Here is a 21,058-nt window from a genome sequence, read left to right on the forward strand (position 1 = left end):
GGTGTATTTTTACTATCGGCTCTTTCAGAATGCACAACTATTCCTTAGAGGTAGGCCAGCTTATTGGATGTATCCTATTTAGGAAATTTTAGAAATCCCACTTAGGAAGACTCAATAACTGACCACCAAATACACACTAAGTGACCTCTGACTCCCACTCATTGATAATATGGGAATAAGGGCCTGTCATTACCCCTCTCTGTGAGGATTAGCACCTATTGTCTAGTTGTTTTGTGTTTCCTGAGTCTTCCATCTTTTATGTCACTATACTTATCTGCATATAGTGATGCTTAATTTTGTTCTTTACAGTTTAGTAGGTCAAAAGGAAACATGTTTGTCAAGATTTGGGGATCCTAGAAAGACAAAGAACTAGAAAAAGCTTATTCACAGTGCTATACCCTAAAAGAAAGTCTCTGGGGAATATGCCACAGGTTCCTCTAGGAGCTGTATTATTGTTAATTGTTCTGGAATATACACTAGATGAAATTTAAATGAGAATAGAGATCTATGTGTGACTGGAAATAGATAAAAATTACTGTGTGATGTAGCATTTCAAGTACAATGGGCAAAATAACGATGTGCTGTTAGTTTCAGATGAATTGGGTACATCTCTATTATTCAGTATTTAGTAGTACGAACTGTTATAGTCTATGTTTTTAGACGATAAAAATAGTGAATATGCCGACTGTCTTTGGAAAATGTAGAAATTAGCAGTAGAAAAATTAAAATTAACTAACCTCGGGAAGAAAGTACTACCTACAACTCAAATTAGAAATAATTAACACATGTCAATATGGACAGCTTAGTTGCAATTTAAAATCTTGTTTCTTGCATGTGATTTACATGTTCATGTTTTTTTTCTCCTACAACAAAAATAACTGATTTTTTTCAGGTTATGTACCACCTTATAATGCTACAGTAGTTCAGAGGTTGTTGGATCAGGGAGCTGTCCTGATGGGAAAAACTAATTTAGATGAGTTTGCAATGGGGTAAGTAAAATTGAAATTTTCTTCTCTTGTATTTCTTTCATCTTTGTCTCGGTTTACTTTCATATCACATTATCTTGATACTATAGCTTTATAGTAAACCTTGAAATTAGGTAATAAGAGTCTTTTAACTTTTTCAAAATCATTTTACATATGCTAGGTGCTTTGCATTTCCATATAAGTTTTAGAATCAGTTTGCTGATTTCTGTAAAGCTTAATTGGATTTTGATCATGATTGTGTTGAATTTACAGGTCAGATGGGGAGAATTGACATCTTAATATGTGTCTTCTGATCCTTGAACACTTTATTTCTATCCCTTTATTAGATTTTTAATTTTTCTCAGTGTTTTTATGATTTTCTGCATATAAATCTTGTACATAATGTGTTTGATTCATTCCCGAGTATTTCATTTTTTTAATGCTATAGAAAAATGGTATTTTTTCCATTTCTAATTGTTTATTGTTAGTATATAGAAATATAATTGATTTCTCTGTATTGAGCTTGTATCCCACTGCCTTGCTAAGTTCTCTTATTAGTTCTAGTTGATCTTTGTAGATTCTTTGGTATATTTTATGTGGATGATCATGTCATCTGCAAATACAGACAGTTTTATTTCTTCTTATTTCTCTTTCTTTTTTGTGTTGGTTAAGACTTCAGTACAATACTGAGTAGAAGTAATAAGAGCAGATATCCTTTCTTTGTTCTTGATTTTGGAGTGAAAAAATTCAGTGTTTCACCAAAGCATTGTTTCATAGAAGCAGAGTCTTTGACTCTCTTATTTACGGTGTTATCTCTTGGCACTCAGTAAATATATGTTGAATGAATTAATCCACGGGAGTAAACTTGAACATAGGTCATTAGGACATTGCCTTGAACAGCTGATCAAAATGAACATCGTCAGTGAGAGTAAGTGGACATCATTGTACCTCTAGATGTGATTCCCTGAGAAGAACACACCATCACCTATGCAGTATTCCAGCTGAGAATGTTAAACCTGAAACTAATCACAGGGAATCAGAAGATAAGTCTGAAATGAGAAACATTCTATAAAAATATGAATATCATAAAAGGCAAAGAAATGCTGTGAAAATATTCCAGATTAAAAGAGCCTAAAAAAGTAAAACCTAAATCTTATAGAAGAAAATGCAGGAGAAAAATCTTTGTGACCATGAGTTAGGCAAAAATTTCTTAGATGGGACACATAAAGTACAATCCATAAAATAAAAAACTGATAGACTGTACTTCTCTAAAATTAGGAACTTCTGTACTTTGAAATACACTGTTAACACATGAAAAAATAAGCCACAGCCTGGGAGAAAATATTTGCAAAACATACATCTGAGAAAGAACTGGCATCCAGTATATACAGAAGCTTTCCCAACTCAAAAATCAGAAAACAACCCAATTTAAAAGGGGGGAGGGGTAAAAATATGTAAGCAGACATTTCATCAAACCAGATATATAGTTGGCAATAAACACATGAAAACAATACTGAACATGGTTAGTCATTAAGGAAATGCAAATTAAAACCACAAGGAGATACATGCATCTTTTAGAATGGTTTAAAAATGACAATATCAAGTGCTGACAAGGATGCAGCGCAATTGGGTTTCTCATGCAATCCTGGTAGGAAATGCAAAATGGTATAGCCATTTTGGAAAATAGTCTGGCAGTTTCTCATAAAGTTAAACAGCATAGGATCCAACAATCTCAGTCCTGCTATTTAGTCAAGAGATGAAGAGGTATATTGACATGAAAGCAATGGCCAGGGTCTTTCAGTACAATATTTATTGTGGCTTTATTCATCATTGCCAAAAACTAGAAATAACTCCATGCCCATTGGCTAGCAAATGATTTAAAAAGTACAAAAAGGGGCTAATGAGACAATGATACCTAAATGCAGTACCTGATGTTAGACTCCATCCCTTACTAGGAGGGGGAAATGCTGCAGAGGACATTACTGGATCAGCTGACCAAACTGGATTACATACAGTATGTTAGATAAAAAGCATTGTGTGGATGTTAAATTTACTGAGATTGGCTACTGTGACCGCATAAGGGAACACCCCTGGTGTTAGGAAATGCACACTGAATACATAACTAAAATATTTAGGAGTAAAGGGCCATGATATATATAATTTACTTTTATGTGGTTTGTGGGGGAAGAAATGATCTGTACATGTTACACACAACGTGTGTCAATCACACAAATCAAATTGGGTGGCTTTTTAACAATAAGTGAAGCTGGGTAAAGGGTATAAAGTTATTTTCATATAATTTCTATTTTTGCAGTTTGCCTGTAAGATTGAAATTATTTCAAAACTTTTTAAATAAGTTATTAATGTTCAACTATGCTTGTCTTAACACGTCTGGTTATAGAGGGAATCCTTCAGAGGACTTCCTGTTTAACTCTTTGAATGTTTGTGACCCTCTTAACCTGGAATACCTGGATTTACAAGGGAAATCATCATAAGCTGAATTGGATAATCAACTGGGATAAAAATCTTAACAGACTAGTTTTTTCTCCTTTCTCCCACACGCTCTTACTTCCCATCATCCACCTCCTCAACCATCTAATTAATGAAAGCTACATCTAAGCAGGCTTCTTGCCTTTTCCAATTCAAGTTCCAGTGGATTATACAGTGTTAGAAGTAAATAATATGATCAGGAGGTGAAATCTTCATATAAAGAACCAAAGTTTCATTAAGATATCTTGCTTCACTTCATCTCAGATCTGGAAGCACAGATGGTGTATTTGGCCCAGTTAAAAACCCCTGGAGTTACTCGAAACAATATAGAGAAAAGAGGAAGCAGAAGCCCCATGGTGAGAATGAGGATTCGAATTGGCTTATAACTGGAGGAAGCTCGGGTGGGAGTGCGGCGGCAGTATCAGCCTTCACGTGTTTTGCGTAAGATGCTTTTTTCTGTCTGTATTGTAGAGCCCATCAAAACACAGTCATAAACCATACTTACAGTCCAACAACAGAGTAGTTCATACCGTGCCGTTTTCATTTCTTTTTAGTGACTTATTTATGCTCGACTTATTTATGATCGATATATCAACATTATATCTCATAAATGTGTTCAACTGTACAGTATACTTAACATGTATTTTATACATATAACTTGAATTTTAGGTATTTAAACTCTTCCTCTATGGGGCGCCTGGGTGGCTCAGTCAGTTAAGCGACCAACTTCGGCTCAGGTCATGATCTCATGGTCTGTGAGTTCTAGCCCCGCGTCAGGCTCTGTGCTGACAGCTCAGAGCCTGGAGCCTGCTTCAGATTCTGTGTCTCCCTCTCTCTGACCCTCCCCTGTTCATGCTCTGTCTCTCCCTGTCTCAAAAATAAATAAACGTTAAAAAAAAAAATTAAAAAAAATAAACTCTTCCTCTATAGTATCTGGTTCTCTTAAAAACATGCTTTTATGGATCTTGCAGAATAAACCAGTTAGTGTAATTAAATTTCACTTCTAAAATAATTTATTTGGGTGTCTGCTCATTGATTGTACAAATATTTAGGGACTAATATACTGTGGCTTTGGCTGAGTGGTGCTGAGCTGTTAATTATGGTTTATCCTTCAGCTAAATCTGGCTTTTGTTTAAAAAAGGGGGGGTGGGTGGGGGAAATGCTCCTAATATGTATCAATAGGATATTTAAAATAGTGTTTTCATAAATCTACCACTAAAAATGTGCATCACTGAGTAAAGTTTTTTTCAAGTTTGTTAGGAGCTGATTTGTTCAACTGTCATTGTTTGTATTTGGGAAGAATCCACCCATCATCCTCTATGTTTTAAGTCTCATTTGTAAAGCATTTTTTAACCACCTAAAGAAGACTAAATAGATTTCACTGTTATTTATCTGTTTCAGTATAAAATGGAATGTGTTTCTTTAGTAGTACTGTATGTATTTTATTTCTCCTTAATTATCCACTGAAATGAAGCTCTTTCACAGACATTGCAACCAGTAAATTATTTATATTTTTTTAGAGCTATGGAGATTTAGAATCTTCAGGGTTTTTTTTGTTTTGTTTTGTTTTTTTAGTTTCTCTGAAATCTTATTTACAAGTAAAACCATTTCATTTTATCTCTGTGGAATTTTAGAGCACTGCATTAATATTAATGAGAGTTCTGACAAGTTAGGACTGGAAGATTAGGTGCTTTTTTTTTCTATCTTCATCACCCTACTTAATGTTCAGCTTTCTGAATGTGCTCTGAGAAGATGGCATTTTGACACATAATTCCTATGGAAATGTAGGTTTTACTTTTACACCGCCGTCAGTGAATCCTAATAAGAAAACGTGTCCTTTTAGAAATTGTTAAAGCAACAGCCTGATTTTGTAGCTCATATGGACTTGTTAAGAAAGACAATCTCATCTGCATTTTCTGTAGAGCTCAAGGGCCTAGTAGTCTTGTGCAGCTCAAAGCTTTTTTCTGGGTATATTCAGCAGAAGCACAGACCCAAAGTAACTCCAGACTGAATGGGTCCCAAACTATCAAGTGTTCTGCTTTGTTTTTCCCCCTTTTGATTTGCTTCTTTTATAATAGTTTTAAAAACAGGAAAGTTCTTGGTGTATTACACAGCCACTAAAAGGAATAAGCTAGAGTGTCATGGAAAGATATCAAAGATACACTGTTAAGTGCAAAACAAGTTGCAGAATAGTATATATAGTATGACCTTTCTGTTAAAAGCAGTCATTACATATGTATATATGTTATGTGCATGGAAGTGTCTGGATGACTATATCAAAATTGATAACAGGATTATTATGGAGGCAGTGATTATAAGAGAAATTTCACTTTATATACAATATACTTATATAATACTTAATTTTTGTAGTTGGCACATACACTTTTCTAATCAGAAAAACTTTTTTTCCCCTGAAATAAAGTTTTAAAAAATGTTTAATTAGGGTAAAACATACGTAACCTAAAATTTATCATCTTGGGGCACCTGGTGGCTCAGTCAGTTAAACATCCGACTTTAGCTCAGGTCATGATTTCACAGTTCGTGGGTTCGAGCCCCACATCAGGTTCTGTGCTGATAGCTCAGAGCCTAGAGCCTGCTTCGGATTCTGTGTCTCCCTCTCTCTGTGCCCCTCCCTTACTCACACTCTGTCTCTCTCTCAAAAATAAATAAACATTAAAAAAAATTTTTTTGTAAATTAAAAAAAAATAAAATTTACCATCTTAAACCTTTTTTTAAGCAGGCTCCATACCCACCGTGGAGCCTAATGCAGGGCTTGAACTCATGACCCTGAGATTAAGACCTGAGCTGAGATCAAGAGTCAATTGCTTAACAGACTGAGCCGTCCAGGCGCTCCTCCTCCCCACCATCTTAACCATTTTTAAGTGTACAATTTAGCATTAAATACATTCACGTTATTGTGCAGCCAGTCTCCAGACCTTGTTTAATTTGCAGAACTGAACCTAAGTACCCATTAAACAACAGCTTCCCATGTGCCCATCCTCCCAGCCCCTGGCAATCACTGTTCTACTTTCTGTCTCTATGAACTTGAAGACTCTAGGTACCTGACGTAAGTGAAATTATTCAGTATTTGCACTTTCATAACTGATCTGTTTTACTTAGCATAATGTTCTCAAGATTAGTTTTTGCTTTTGTTTTTCATAAGAAAAACATGTACTCTGGAGGTAACTGGGCAAAGAAACGGACCCTTCATAGTTCGTAATGCAAATACAAATATGAAAAATTATTAAAAAATGCACATTAACAAAGCTTTTTGGTTTTTTAAATTAACCACATTTTAAGAACTTCTGGTACTCAGTGATGATAATGAAACCTGAGACCGAATCTGATTCACTGCAGTTGGGAATATAAATTGGCAAAAGCCCTCTGACAAGTCATTTGACGATATAGATTAAAAACTTAGAATAACAGGCCCTATGGCTCATTAACTCTACTTCTTGGAAGCCAGCCTAAAACATATTCAGACGTATAGGCAAAGATTTATGTTTAAAGGTGTTTATTACGAAGTAATTTATTATGCAGTTATTACCGTAATTGGCAACAACATAAATGTTTAAATTAAAGTACATTTCTATCTATGATTCTAAATGAGGTAGCGGAAGGTTCTGTATATGAATTTCTGGGAGTGGTGTGTTTAGTTTGTGAAAACATACTGGATAACTGCCATGAAAGGAAGGTAAAAGATACGTATACATATTGATAGGAGAATGGGCTTTAAAATCCTGGGAATCGCCAATTGATAGGATAGAACATTATATATATTTTAACTTGTCAGTAATTTTAGTGATGTAGCAAAAGGCTCCTGATAAGCAAAAAAGAGATGGCAACTTGTAATTACAGAATGACCTGAACTATGAAAGAAAAATGCATTTTTAAAAAGTCTTGAAGTTAATATGCCAAAATGTTAACAGTGTTTGCCTCAGGTGGTAGAATATTTTGTTTCTTCTTCATATTTTTCTACGTTTTAGAAATTCTCTGAGACAGTCGTATCTTACTTTTGTGTAACCAGGGGCAAGTAAAGTTGAAAAGTATACACTTAAAAACAGATTCCAGATATAATTAGAGATACATCATTTTTCTAAAGAAAGTTCCATTTAAATTCCAGGGCTTTAGGATCAGATACAGGAGGATCGACCAGAAATCCAGCTGCCCACTGTGGGATTGTTGGTTTCAAACCAAGCTATGGCTTAGTTTCTCGTCATGGTCTCATTCCCCTGGTGAATTCCATGGATGTGCCTGGAATCTTAACCAGATGTGTGGATGATGCAGCAACTGTGTTGGGTATTTATATGATTCCATAGAATTTCAAAACATTATAAATTTCACTGTAAAAACAATATGTCTGTCATTCCTAAGTATTTTTCCTCACAGGTGTGCTGGCTGGGCATGACCCCAAAGATTCTACCACAATACAAGATCCTGGTAAACCATTTATGCTTTCCAGCTTGACAGATGTGAGCAAACTATGTATTGGAATTCCGAAGGTATCTCTTCCCTTTCATTAGTTCACAGAAATACTGTCAGATCAAATACAGAGCCCAGGCCTAGGCAACAGACTGGTTGGGGTTGAATCCTGCTTATGCCACTTTTATTAGCTATGTAACCTGAGCACGTGACTTAATCTAAGCTCAATTTCCTGATCTACAAAATGGGGATAACATTTTTGATCTCAGAGAATAGTAAGGTTTCAATTTGGTAACATCGTTGGGATATAATATACAGCATGGTGACTATAGTTAGTAATACCATACTGCTTATTTGAAAATTACTATGCGAATAGATCTTAAGGTTCTTATCACAAGGGAAAAAAATTCTTTAACTGTATTGTGACAGGTATTAATTTAGACTTACTGTGGTGATCATTTCTCAACATATACAAATATTGAATCAAACATTAAAACTCTCATAATGTTGTGTATCAGTTATACCTCAATAAAAAAAAAAACTAATGACGCTAAGCAGGGGTCTATAAACTTTTTCTGTAAAGGGTCAGTTAGTAAATATTTGAGGCTTTGTGGGCCATGCAGTCTGTATTGTAACTATTTAACTCTGCCACTGTAGTGTGAAAGCAGCCATAGACCATATGTAAATGAAAGAGTGTGGCTGTGCTCTAATAAAACTTTATTTTCAAAAATTCCTGGCAGGGTGCTCGGGTGGTTCAGTCAGTTAAGCATCTGACTTAGGGTCGGGTATGATCTCATGGTTCGTGAGTTCAAGCTCTGCATTGGGCTCTCAGCACAGAACCCACTTTGCACCCTTTCCCCCTCTCTCTCCACCCTTCCCTCTTATTTTTCTCTCTCAAAAATAAAATTAAAAAAAAACATAAAAAAATATATCTAGCAAGTTATATCTGGCTCATAGGCCATAGTCTGCTAATTCCTAATGTAAAGGACATAGCCCAGAACCATTCCTTACATAGTAAAATCTTAATAAATATAATACTAATAATGATAATAAAGAAGGTAACATTTATTAAGCCTTTACTATTTTATTACAGTAGCAATTGAGTAATTCATATATGAAAGTAAATTTATTAAATTATTGACCTTTAAAAAATATTTTAATTTTAAGCTTACCAATAATTTTTTGGATAATTTTTTGTTGTGGGACACTGTCTTATGCATTGTAAGACGTTTAGCAACATAATTGACCTTTACCCTTAGAGGTACCACTCCCACCACAGCATAACCCTACCAACAAAAATGTCTGCAGACATTACCAAATGTCCCATGGTTGAGAGAAAGGGGATAATATTGTCCCCAAGTTGACACCAAGTTGAGAGAAATACTTTCTTTAAAATTTTCAGTTAAGGGGGCGCCTGGGTGGCTCAGTCGGCTGGGCGTCCGACTTCGGCTCAGGTCATGATCTCGCGGTCCGTGAGTTCGAGCCCCGCGTTGGGCTCTGTGCTGACCGCTCAGAGCCTGTAGCCTGCTTTGGATTCTGTGTCTCCCTCTCTCTCTGACCCTCCCCCGTTCATGCTCTGTCTCTCTCTGTCTCAAAAATAAATAAAAAAAAATTAAAAAAAAATTTTTTTTCAGTTAAGATCATAGCTATGCCTTCTTTTAAAGATTTAGAAAAGAGTACAGACCTATTTTAGAATCGTAGATCCTCTACTTACCCACTATGTAACTTTAGGAAAATTGTTTAGTCTCACTATTTTTCATTAATAAAATGAAGGGTGATAATAACCTGTATCATGGGATTGTTAAAAGCATTAAATGGGAGAACCTTTCCACTTATTTTTTATTAATGTTTATTTATTTTGACAGAAAAAGAGCACAAGCAGGGGAGGGGCAGAGAGAAAGAGAAAGGGAGAGAGAGAAAAATCCCAAGCAGGCCTCACACTGTCAACGCAAAGCCTGACACAGGGCTCGAACTCGTGAACCGTGAGATCCTGACCTGAACTGAAGGCAGACGCTTAACTGACTGGGCCACCCAGGTGCCCCAAATGAGAGAACCTTTGAAAGGCATCTAGCAGAGTATCTGATAATGAACATTTAGCAAATATAGCTTCTCCAACTAGTTCTCTAATCTTTAATATTGTCATATCCAGCTTATAAATAACTAGTACAGTGCTTGCCATGCCATAAACACCCCTAAATTAGTTCAGTCTTTCTAGCTACCTATCAGGAATTCAATCAGATTTTCTAATGTATTGCCAAAGGTCCTGAAGAACATATTATTATAAAACCATGTGTACAGATGTTCTAATTTCTGTATCTTGACTTTTTCCAATAAGGAATATCTTGTACCAGAATTATCAAGTGAAGTGCGATCTTTTTGGTCCAAAGCTGCTAACCTCTTTGAGTCTGAGGGGGCGAAAGTAATTGAAGTGTCCCTGCCCCACACCAGTTACTCAATTGTCTGCTACCATGTATTGTGTACATCAGAAGTGGCATCAAATATGGCAAGATTTGACGGGCTAGAATATGGTAAGATGGCTGTGTCTGGGTTTTTTAAAATAGTTGCCTCAAATATTTGACAGTTTTACTTGTAGGGATAAGAAACTTATTCCCCGAGATAATGTTAATGATTTAGACAAGTAAACCAGTGAATCCTCTTGCCTTTGTCATTTAACCTTCTGCTTACCGTATTCCTTGTACATATCTCCGTATGTTTGGCTTCCCTCTCTGAACTGTGGATATTTTAAAGACAGTATCTTATCTTTGTATTCTCAGTCTGTCAAATGTAGTGCCTGGCACATGGCAGGAGTTCAGTAGTTGGATGGATGGATGGATGGATGGATGAGGAAGTGAACAAATGATGTTTCCCTGTTGGTTATTTTCTCCTCTCGACTTGATCCCTGACTGGTTAGGCACAAGGCAGATAAAGAAGAGGAGCCACTAAGGACAGTCTTCCAAAAGTTTAGTATTGGTCACAAATGTGAATCTACGCTTGCTTTTCAGCCAGAACTTGACTTCCTTTTCAAATGATGTTTACCTCTGTTTTGTCTTCAGGTCACAGGTGTGACATTGATGTGTCTACTGAAGCCATGTATGCTGCAACCAGGCGAGAAGGGTTTAATGATGTGGTGAGAGGAAGGATTCTCGCAGGAAACTTTTTCTTACTAAAAGAGTAAGTAATTAAGAATTTCCTCCATTCTTGAAAACTCAAGAGTAAACTCGTAATATGTCTATCAGCTATTACAAGTTGAGATATGTGCTAAAGAAGCAAAATTCTTATGCTTTGAATTAGAAATCACAGTTAAAGGCCTGCTTATAGTACTTTTGGTTCCTGGTTATTCAAACGCAAAAAAAAAAAAAAAACATTGACACTTTAGCTAAATGATTAGTATAAAACTAGGTAGGAAGCCCTAAAGAATTTTAGCTTCATTAAATGTCCCCTGACTATTATTGCCACCTTGGCTTATTGTTGTTAGACACTTAAACAGGAAGTTACATTGGTATATCTCGAAAAACTGAGTAAATCAACTTGGTTTTCCCTTACATTATGTATCTCTTTGCTCCAAGAAAGAATTCTAAATTACTGGGGCTCCTACTGAGATTGTCTTCAATATAAGTTTATTCATCATCTCATAAATAGGATTCATCTTGCATACCACCAAGTCTGTCTAAGAGGACACTTTCTTGTGAAAAAGCAAGAATGATTGTTGTAATAAATACTTCTAGAGTTTTTCTACATGCTCTTAAGAACAGAAAGCATTTTGTTGTCTATGTATCCCTTCAGGGCCTATGCTTAGGATTACTTTTTCCAAAAATATTATTTGAACAGCCATGATGAAAAACAGTATGGAAGTCTCCCAAAAAATTAAAAATAGAACTACCAGATGATTCAGCAATCCTACTTCTGAGTGTGAATCCAAAGGAAATGAAATCACTCAGAGGAAATGAAATGCCTCAGAGCATTATTCCCAATAGCTAAGACATGGAACTAACCTAAGTGTCCATCATCAGAAGGATGGATAAAAAAAATATGTGGTGTGTTTATATCCAATGGAGTATTATTTAGCCATTAAAAAAGAAGGAAAACTTGCCATTTGTGACAACATGGGTGTATGGTGAGGTCATTATCCTAAGTGAAACAAGTCAGAGAAAGACAAATACTATATGATCTCACATATACATAGAATCTAAAAAAAAAAGCCAAACTCCTAGAAACAGAAAGTAGAATGGTGGTTGCCTGGGTCTGGGCCTAGGGGAAATGGGGAGATGTTAGTCAAGGGTACAAACTTGCAGTGATAAGATGAATAAGTTCCGGGGATATAATACACAGCATAGTTATTATAGTTAACAGTACTGTATTATGTCTTTGAAAATTGCTAAGAGAATAGATCTTAGATGTTATTACCACACAGACACACACACAGACACACACACACACACACACACACACACACACACACACACACACATTGTAATTATGTAAGGTGATAGATGTGTTAACTAACCTTATTGTGGAAATCATTTCACAGTATATACATATATCCAATTATCATATTGTACACCTTAAAAATAGATAATTTTAATATGTCAACTACATCTCAAATAAAGCTGAAAACAAAAAAAAAACCTAAAGATGTTTGATTATGTTCCATCTTAAAAGACCTTTTTTTTTTTTTTTTAAATCATGGATCTCTTTTCTTTTCTTTTTTTTTTTTTTTCAACGTTTATTTATTTATTTTGGGGACAGAGAGAGACAGAGCATGAACGGGTGAGGGGCAGAGAGAGAGGGAGACACAGAAACGGAAACAGGCTCCACGCTCTGAGCCATCAGCCCAGAGCCTGACGCGGGCCTCGAACTCCCGGACCGCGAGATCGTGACCTGGCTGAAGTCGGACGCCTAACCGACTGCGCCACCCAGGCACCCCTTAAAAGACCTTTTTCCTGCAAATCAAAACTACAATGTGATATTACCTCACAGTTATCAGAATGGATAAAATACAAGAGACGACAGGTATTGGTGAGGATGTAGAGAAAAAAGAACCCTCTTACACCATTGCTGGGAGTGCAAACTGATGCAGCCACTCTGGAAAACAGTATGGAGTTTGCTCAAAAAGTTAAAAATAGAACTACCCTACTATCCAGCAATTGTACTACTAGGTATTTACCCAAAGAATACTGAAACACTAATTCAAAAGGATACACATCCCCCTATGTTTACAGCAGTGCTATTTACAATAGCCAAGATATGGAAGCAGCTCAAGTTTCCATCAGTTGATAAATGGATAAAGAAGATGTGATACACACACACACACACACACACACACACACCATGGAATATTATTTAGTCATAAAAAATAATGAAATCTTGCCATTTGCCACAAGATAGATGGAGTTAGAGAGTATAATGTTATGTGAAAATCAGTCAGAGAAAGCCAAATACCCTGTGATTTCACTCTTATGTGGAATTTAAGAAACAAAACAAATGAGCAAGGGTGGGGGGAAAGATAGACAAACCAAGAAACAGATTCTTAATTATAGAAAATGAACTGATGGTTACCAGAGGGAGGTAAGTGGAGTGATGGATAAATTAGGTGATGGGGATTAAAGAGTGCACTTGTCGTGATGAGCATCGGGTGATTTATGTAAGTGTTGAATCACTGTATTGTACACCTGAAATTAATATAATACTGTATGGTAATTAACTGGAATTAAAATAAAAACTTAAAAAAAACACAAAAATAAAAGACTCTTTTCCATATTGACCAGATGATTGTAATGATTTGGGAGTAGGAAAAGAAAGTGAAATATTGCTGAGAAATTTTCTAAGCGAAGACTTTTATGAAGCTGAAGATGTTACATTTGGCACTAACTGATGAGACTCAAATTGTATATCTCAGGGCACAAGTTGATAGACTGTATAGATCACTGTAACAGCATGAAAAGAAACTGATGGAGAGGAGTCTGAAAGCTTCTTCCATGGTCACCAGTTGGGAGTATTGACAAAAGGACGTGAGAATTTCTGCTGGTATCCCTGTCTTTTGAGTTCAGGCATTTAAGTCACCTTTTTTGTTTTGAGGGGTTTTGTTTGCTTGTTCATTTGTTTTGTGAGGGAAAGATGGACATGAGTGATAGGAAAAATGGAATTTGGGTGTACTTTTTTTAAATCTTTAAAAGTCAGTTTATGTGCCAGGAACTATAACAATTCCTAACATTTTTTTGTTCTTCATGTGGTAACTCAGTTTACAGTTTTGTCATTCTTCTACTACCTTGTGTTCAAAATCACAAATTTATTGAATTAGGAATCCATGGTTTATTTTTAATGAAAATAATTATTTACATTTGAGCCCCATTTAAATCTGCTTTTCTTTTCTATTTGTCTTCAAATTGTCCTGTTCTTTTAACCTCTTTTCCTGCCTTCTTTTATTTTTCTTTAATAACTTTTTTCTCAAAGAGATTTAAAACAAGGAAAAAAAGAGTCATTGATATTTGCCAAAATATTTACTATTTCTGGTGTTTTTTATTCCTTTGTGTGGATCCAAATATCCATCTGATGTAATTTTCTTTCTGCCTAAAGAACCTTAATATTTCTTGTAGTACAATCCTGCTAGCAAGGAGTTCTTTCAGCTTTTGTTTATATGCAAAAGTCTTTACTTTACCTTTAATTTTGATAGATATTTTCTCTAAGTATAAAATTCTAGATTGATAGTTTTTCTTTCAGTACCTAAAAGATCTTGTTCTGTTGTCTCTTGACTTGCATAGTTTCTGAGAAGTCTGTAGTCAGTCTTATCTTTATTCCTGTGTGTATGACCTTTTCCCCTCCCACCCGTGGGTGATTTTATCATTAGTTTTCAGGAATTTGACTGTGATGTCCCTTGGTGTGGTTTTCTGCATATTTCTTCTTGTTTAGGGGTTTGTTTAGCTTCTTGGATCAGCTTCTTGGGTTTATAGTTTTAATCAAACTTGGAAAAATTTTGGCCATTATTTCTTAAAATATTTTTTCTGCTCTCCCCCTTTTCTGGGACTCCATTTATATGTGTGTTAATTTGTTTAACGTCATCCAAGAGCACTAGTGGCTCCATCCTAGTTTCTTTCTCTCTTTTTTAGTCTTTGCGCTTCTTGTTTTTTTTATTTTTTGAAAAGTGTTTATTTTGAGAGAGAGTGTGTGTTGGAAGGGCAGAGGTGGGGGACAGAGACAGAGGATCTGAAGCTGGCTCTGCACTGACAGCAGAGAGCCTGACACAGGGCTTGAACTCACGAACCCTGAGATCATGACCTGAACTGAAGTCTGATGTTTAACCAACTGAGCCACCCAGGCACCCCAGCATGCTTCTTTTTGTATAGGTTCTATTCATATCTTCAGAATCACTGATCATCTGCTGTCGCATCCAGTGTTGTTTTTATATTTTGTATTTTTCATTCTTAGAACTTCCAAGTAGGTTTTATTTCTTCAATTCCTTCATCATTTCATGTTTTCTTCTATCTTCTTGAACATATGAACATATTTACAGTAGCTGCTTTAATGTTCTCATCTGCTAATTCCAACATTTCTGTCATTTCTGGATGTCTTTATATTGATTGGTTTTTACCCCCTAGTTTTTGGGTCTTATTTTCTGCTTTTTAGCATGACTGGGCATTGTGACTTTTACCTTGTCATTTGCTGGATTTTTGTTGTATTCCTTTAAACAGTGTTGGGCTTTGTTCTGGGATGTAGTTATTTTGAATCTGTTGGATCCTTTCAGGACTTCCTTTTAAAAATGCTTTGCTAGGATGAGTCCAAAATGGCCTTTAGTTTAGGTTAATTTACCTCTACTGTAGGCAATACCCTTGAAGCTTCTGCCAGAAGCCTCATGTATTATGAAGTCTTTCCACTTTGGCTGTTAGGAACACACACTATTTCTAGCCCTATGTGAGCTCTTGGAATTGTTTGATTTTTCAGTGGTTCTTTCCCCAGCTTGAGAATTTCATCTCCTACAAGCACAGATCAGTACTCAGCCAAAGACTGGAGGGCTCACTGCAGATCTCTTGAGCCCTCTCTGTGTGCTACTTTTCCTATTCAGTACTCTTCCCTACACGTTCCAGTTGTCTTGGCCTCCCTGAACTTCCAATCTTGGTCTCTTTAACTTTCTGACAACTGCCCCCTGAAACTTGCATAGGTTCCTCTCGTTTGAGCTGAAGCCTGGAAACTGCCTCCAGGCAGTTCTGAACTCCCTCTCTTGAATGCCTGTTGTGTAGTATCTGAAAATGGTTGCTTTATTTTGCCTAGTTTTCTTTTTTTTTTAATTTTTTTTAACGTTTATTCATTTTTTGATAGACACAGAGCATGAGCAGGGGAGAGGCAGAGAGAGAGAGGGAGACACAGAATCCAAAGCAGGCTCCAGGCTCTGAGCTGTCAGCACAGAACCCCACACAGGGTTCAAACTCATGAGCCGTGAGATCATGACCTAAGTTGAAATTGGATTAGGGTCTATTTCTAGACCCTAATATTTATAAATATAACCCCCACACACAAATGTTGGGATCCTCAATTTTTAAAAACTTGTGGTTTTTTTAAATGTTTATTGGGGCGCCTGGGTGGCGCAGTCGGTTAAGCCTCCGACTTCAGCCAGGTCACGATCTCGCGGTCCGTGAGTTCGAGCCCCGCGTCAGGCTCTGGGCTGATGGCTCGGAGCCTGGAGCCTGTTTCCGATTCTGTGTCTCCCTCTCTCTCTGCCCCTCCCCCGTTCATGCTCTGTCTCTGTCTGTCCCAAAAATAAATAAAAAACGTTGAAAAAAAAAATTTAAAAAAAAAAATAAATGTTTATTTTTGAGAGAGAGAGAGACAGAGACAGAGCATGAGTGGGGGAGGGGCAGAGAGAGAGTGAGACACAGAATCCGAAGCAGGCTCCAGGCTCTGAGCTGTCAGCACAGAGCCCGATGCGAGGCTAGAACTCATGGACCGTGAGATCATGACGTGAGCTGAAGTCAGACGCTAACCAACTGAGCCACCCAGGTGCCCCTTGCCTAGTTTTCTAATTGTTTATTATGGCAGGGTAAATTGTATCCCTGTTACTCTATCATTAATGGAAGCAGAAGTTCTGCTTTTGAACCATATTTAAAGTAGGAAAAAGTTTAATAGAAAACAAAAAATGTTTTAATAAAATTGAGGTTTGGGGGATGCTATTAATGACATTATTTAAGCCATCAAGTGTTATTATTGTATAAATTATAGGTGATACTTGCATTTATCTCCCTATAGACCCTGTGGTCCAATGATAGTAAGGACATTTGATATTTCTATAGGATTGGTTTTTTTTTTTTATTTTTTTTAACATTTTTATTTATTTTTGAGAGACAGAGTGTGAGCAGGGGAGCGGCAGAGAGAGAGAGAGAGAGACAGAGACAGAGACAGAGACAGACATAGAATCTGAAGCAGGCTCCAGGCTATGAGCTGTCAGTACAGAGCCCAACGTGGGGCTCAAACCCACCAACTGTGAGATTATGACCTGAGCGGAAGTTGCATGCTCAACTGACTGAGCCACCCAGGTGCCCCTATAGGATTCTTATAGCACATTTTTGTCTTTATTGTATTTGGTCCTTAGTAAGACTGGAGTAGTTGTATACATTTTTACAGGTGAGAAAACTGAAGTTTAAAAATGGTACTTTTGCCAGCCTTTCTAATTCACTTCAGGAGGATCTAAAGAGTGCTTTATTTTTCCCTTTCTTTGCATGATTGACTAATAGTCACTTCTGTAGCTGGCTAATTCTTAATCTTTTCAGTAGAGTAAGCATCTTTTCATGAATTTCAGATTCCCATTCTGGGGGGTGTTCCTATCCATAAAATACAGAATTGCAGACACTCCAGTTTATCTTTCCAGAGCCTGTCTCCTTGTGTCTAATTATGATGGCATATTAGAATTTTGAAAAATTTCAAATTCTTATAATAATGAGTTATCATTATACTACAGGTGAAATAAGACATTTTAATGAAGGTAAAATTCAAATAAGCCTCCAAAGACCTAAGTTCTGATCTTTCCTTTACCACCACCAATCCATGTAATCTTTGGAAAAGTCATTTGACTGCTATGCACTTGATTTTTTTTTTTTTTCACCTGAAAATAAATGTTCTGGTTTAAAGATGTCCATGGAAGTGTTAATATTTTGTGATTAGATGTGTAGAATTGTATCTAGCGGTGAATTCTGATTAAGCTCCTGATACAGATTTTTAGAATAACAGCACACTTGAACAAAAATCATTTTTGTGTGTTGTTAGGGATCTCAGCGGTGCCTGCTTATAAAGGTCAAGAATCCAGTCACTGTTTAACGAGCCTTATACATGAAAATTGATTCAAAGAAATAACAAAAAAAAATCCTTAAAATATCATCTATTCTTTTTCCACAGAAACTATGCAAATTATTTCATCAAAGCACAGAAAGTGAGACGGCTCATTGCTAATGATTTTGTGAATGTTTTTAACTCTGGAGTGGATGTCTTGCTGACCCCCACCACCTTGAGTGAGGCGGTGCCATACCTGGAGTTCATTAAAGAGGACAACAGGACGCGAAGCGCCCAGGATGATATTTTTACACAGGCTGTAAATATGGCAGGTGAGGATCCTTTAGGAATGTTCTGGTTTTCTTTAAGTTTTTAGACTGGCATCTGGTCTTTAACTTAGATTCTAACTACATTGTTCTGTGAAGGCAACAGCTTGTCCTTCTAGAATGTTTAGGGGTGCATGTATGTGTGTATGTGTGTGGTGTGTGTAATGTTTAGGCATGCATGCACTTGACCCACCATGCACACGCATATTCAGAATCAGTCCCCTTAACAGCATAATTTTAACTTTACTTTGGAAATTTTCAAACCTGTGGAAAAGTTGAAAGAATGGTATAATGAGTACCCATATGTCCTTTGCCTGGATTCATTCATTTTGCCTCATTTAATTTCTCCTTCCTCTCTTTCTGTACACACACACACACACACACACACACACACACACACACACATTTTTTAGCTGAATAATTTGAAAGAAAGTTTCAACATCATGATACTTCACCCCTAAATACTTTAGCATAAATCTTCTAAAAATACAAACATTCTCCTGCATAACCACAATTTCGTTATCATATCTAGGAAAACTAACATGAATATAATAATATTCCAAACAGTCCATATTTACATTTTCTCAATTGTACCAAAAATGTCTTTTATAAAATTGTTTTTCCCCTGATATATTACATTTGCTTATCTAGCAAATGTAATCTAAAACAATCTAGAACAATCCCCTAGTTCTCTATGTTTTTGGTGTTTTTTTTGTTTTGTTTTGTTTTTTAGGGCTACATCAGACAGTGTTATAATTTTTGTTTTAGTCATCAAACATAATGTAGAAAACTCAAGAAAAGGAAAGCCTGTTCTATTTCCCCATACTTTTATCTACTATGTTCATTTCTCACTGGCATATAGAGTCTTTATTTTATCATATCCTTTTTGTTTAAATTCCTTTAGCTCTTCTTCTAGGGTAAGTCTGCTGGCAACTAATTCTCTTCACTTTCTTTCTAAGAATGTCTTGGTTTCCTTTCATGTTTAAAGGTCATGTTCACTGGATATAGGATTTGGGGTTGACATTTCTTTAGCACTTAAAAAATGTTATGCTACTTTCTTCTGGTTTGCATAGTTTCTGATAAGAAATGCCCCACCTCCTAATTTTTTTTTTAATTGACATTGACTTTTTTTGAAGAGTCTAGTGCACTTGCCCTATAGTATGTCCCATCCATAATCTGGTTTTGTCAGATTGCTTCCTCATGATTAGGTTGAGTCAAACAACTGTTGCAGAAATACTATATACTCTTCATGCCAGGAAACAGTTCATGTCAGTTTGTTCCACTTTTAGAGACTTTAAGTTGATCCCTTGGTTAAGGAGAAAATTGCCAGATGTTTTCCTTGTAAAGGTACATTGTTCCTTTTATCAATTATAACCAATCGGGGAGCTGATACTTTGAGATTGCGTGAACATCCTATTCCCCAACAATCTTTTTTTTTTTTAAGTTTATTTATTTTGAGAGAGAGAACGAGCAAGCATGAGCAGGGGAGGGGCAGAGAGAGAGAGAATCCCAAGCAGGCTCCATGCACGGAGCCCCATGGGGGCCTCAATCTCACGAACCACTCATGACCTGAGCCAAAATTAAGAGTCAGCACTTAACCGACTGAGCCACCCAGGTGCCCCAATAATGTTGAACCCAGTTTTAGATCTGTTGATGATCCTTGCCTAAATTATTTCTTAGAGAATTACAAAATGTTGATTTTTCTGTTTCTATATATATGAGCTGGCAGTCTTCTCTAAAGAATAGCTTTCCCTTTTTTTCAATTCAATGTATTGTAAACAGTTAGTGTCATTATTGGTTTTGATATGTCCCAAATTTGGCCAACAAGAGCCCTTTCAAGTTGCATATATCCCTTAGACCTATCCCCATTAATTTCTAAAAACTTCCTTATTTTATGGCATAACAAGATATCCCAGGATCTTTTACTTTCTCTGCCCCAAACCTGGAATTAAAACTACCCTGAGCTACCATTTCTCATATAACAAATTGGCCAAAATTCAAAAGTTCAACAACATACTCGATCGGTAAGGCTGTCAGGGAAAAAGCATTTTGCCAATGGGAGTTCAAAATAATACAACTTTTTTGGAGGGGAATTTGGCAATGTCTAATTACATATGCATTTATCACTTGATGAAACAATCCCTTTTCATCTGAGAAACTTTCAAGAATACTAAAAAACATGTACGCAAGGTAATTCACCGGGGCATGGTATGGAATAGTTGAATACTGAAAACAACCCAGATACCCAATCATTGAAGATAGGTGAATAAATTATGGCACAAACCACATAACGGAGTGCTATGCAGCTATAAAAAGGAATGAAGGAAGTCTTTGTGACCTGATACACAGTGATTTCCAAGATACACACACACACACTCACACACACGTATATACATATATATATATATATATATTTTTTTTAATGTGTATTTTTGAGAGAGAGAGAGAGAGAGAGAGAGAACATGTGTGTGAGCAGGGGAAGGGCAGAGAGAGAGGGGGACTGAGGATCCAAAGCCAGCTCTGCATTGACAGCAGAGAGCCTGATGTGGGGCTCAAACTCACGAACCAGAAGATCATGACCCAAGCTGAAGTCAGATGCTTAAC

General features: G+C 36.4%; 1 protein-coding gene across 2 annotated transcripts in view; it reads left to right on the plus strand.

Moving 5' to 3' along the window:
- The window catches only part of QRSL1 (glutaminyl-tRNA amidotransferase subunit QRSL1), a 32,702-nt gene that overhangs the window by 9,617 nt on the left and 2,027 nt on the right, over positions 1 to 21,058 (plus strand). Inside the window, exons 4-10 of one of the 2 annotated variants that reach the window (XM_003986421.6) lie at positions 893 to 989; positions 3,720 to 3,896; positions 7,579 to 7,754; positions 7,845 to 7,957; positions 10,213 to 10,405; positions 10,931 to 11,048; positions 18,255 to 18,460. In XM_003986421.6, the coding sequence (XP_003986470.1) occupies positions 893 to 989; positions 3,720 to 3,896; positions 7,579 to 7,754; positions 7,845 to 7,957; positions 10,213 to 10,405; positions 10,931 to 11,048; positions 18,255 to 18,460 (1,080 nt within the window). The remainder of the gene's footprint in view (positions 1 to 892; positions 990 to 3,719; positions 3,897 to 7,578; positions 7,755 to 7,844; positions 7,958 to 10,212; positions 10,406 to 10,930; positions 11,049 to 18,254; positions 18,461 to 21,058) is intronic. The other variant, XM_006931915.5, reaches the window with a different exon arrangement.

Source organism: Felis catus, chromosome B2 (genome assembly GCF_018350175.1).
Source record: "Felis catus isolate Fca126 chromosome B2, F.catus_Fca126_mat1.0, whole genome shotgun sequence".
Classification (NCBI taxonomy): Eukaryota; Metazoa; Chordata; class Mammalia; order Carnivora; family Felidae; genus Felis; species Felis catus.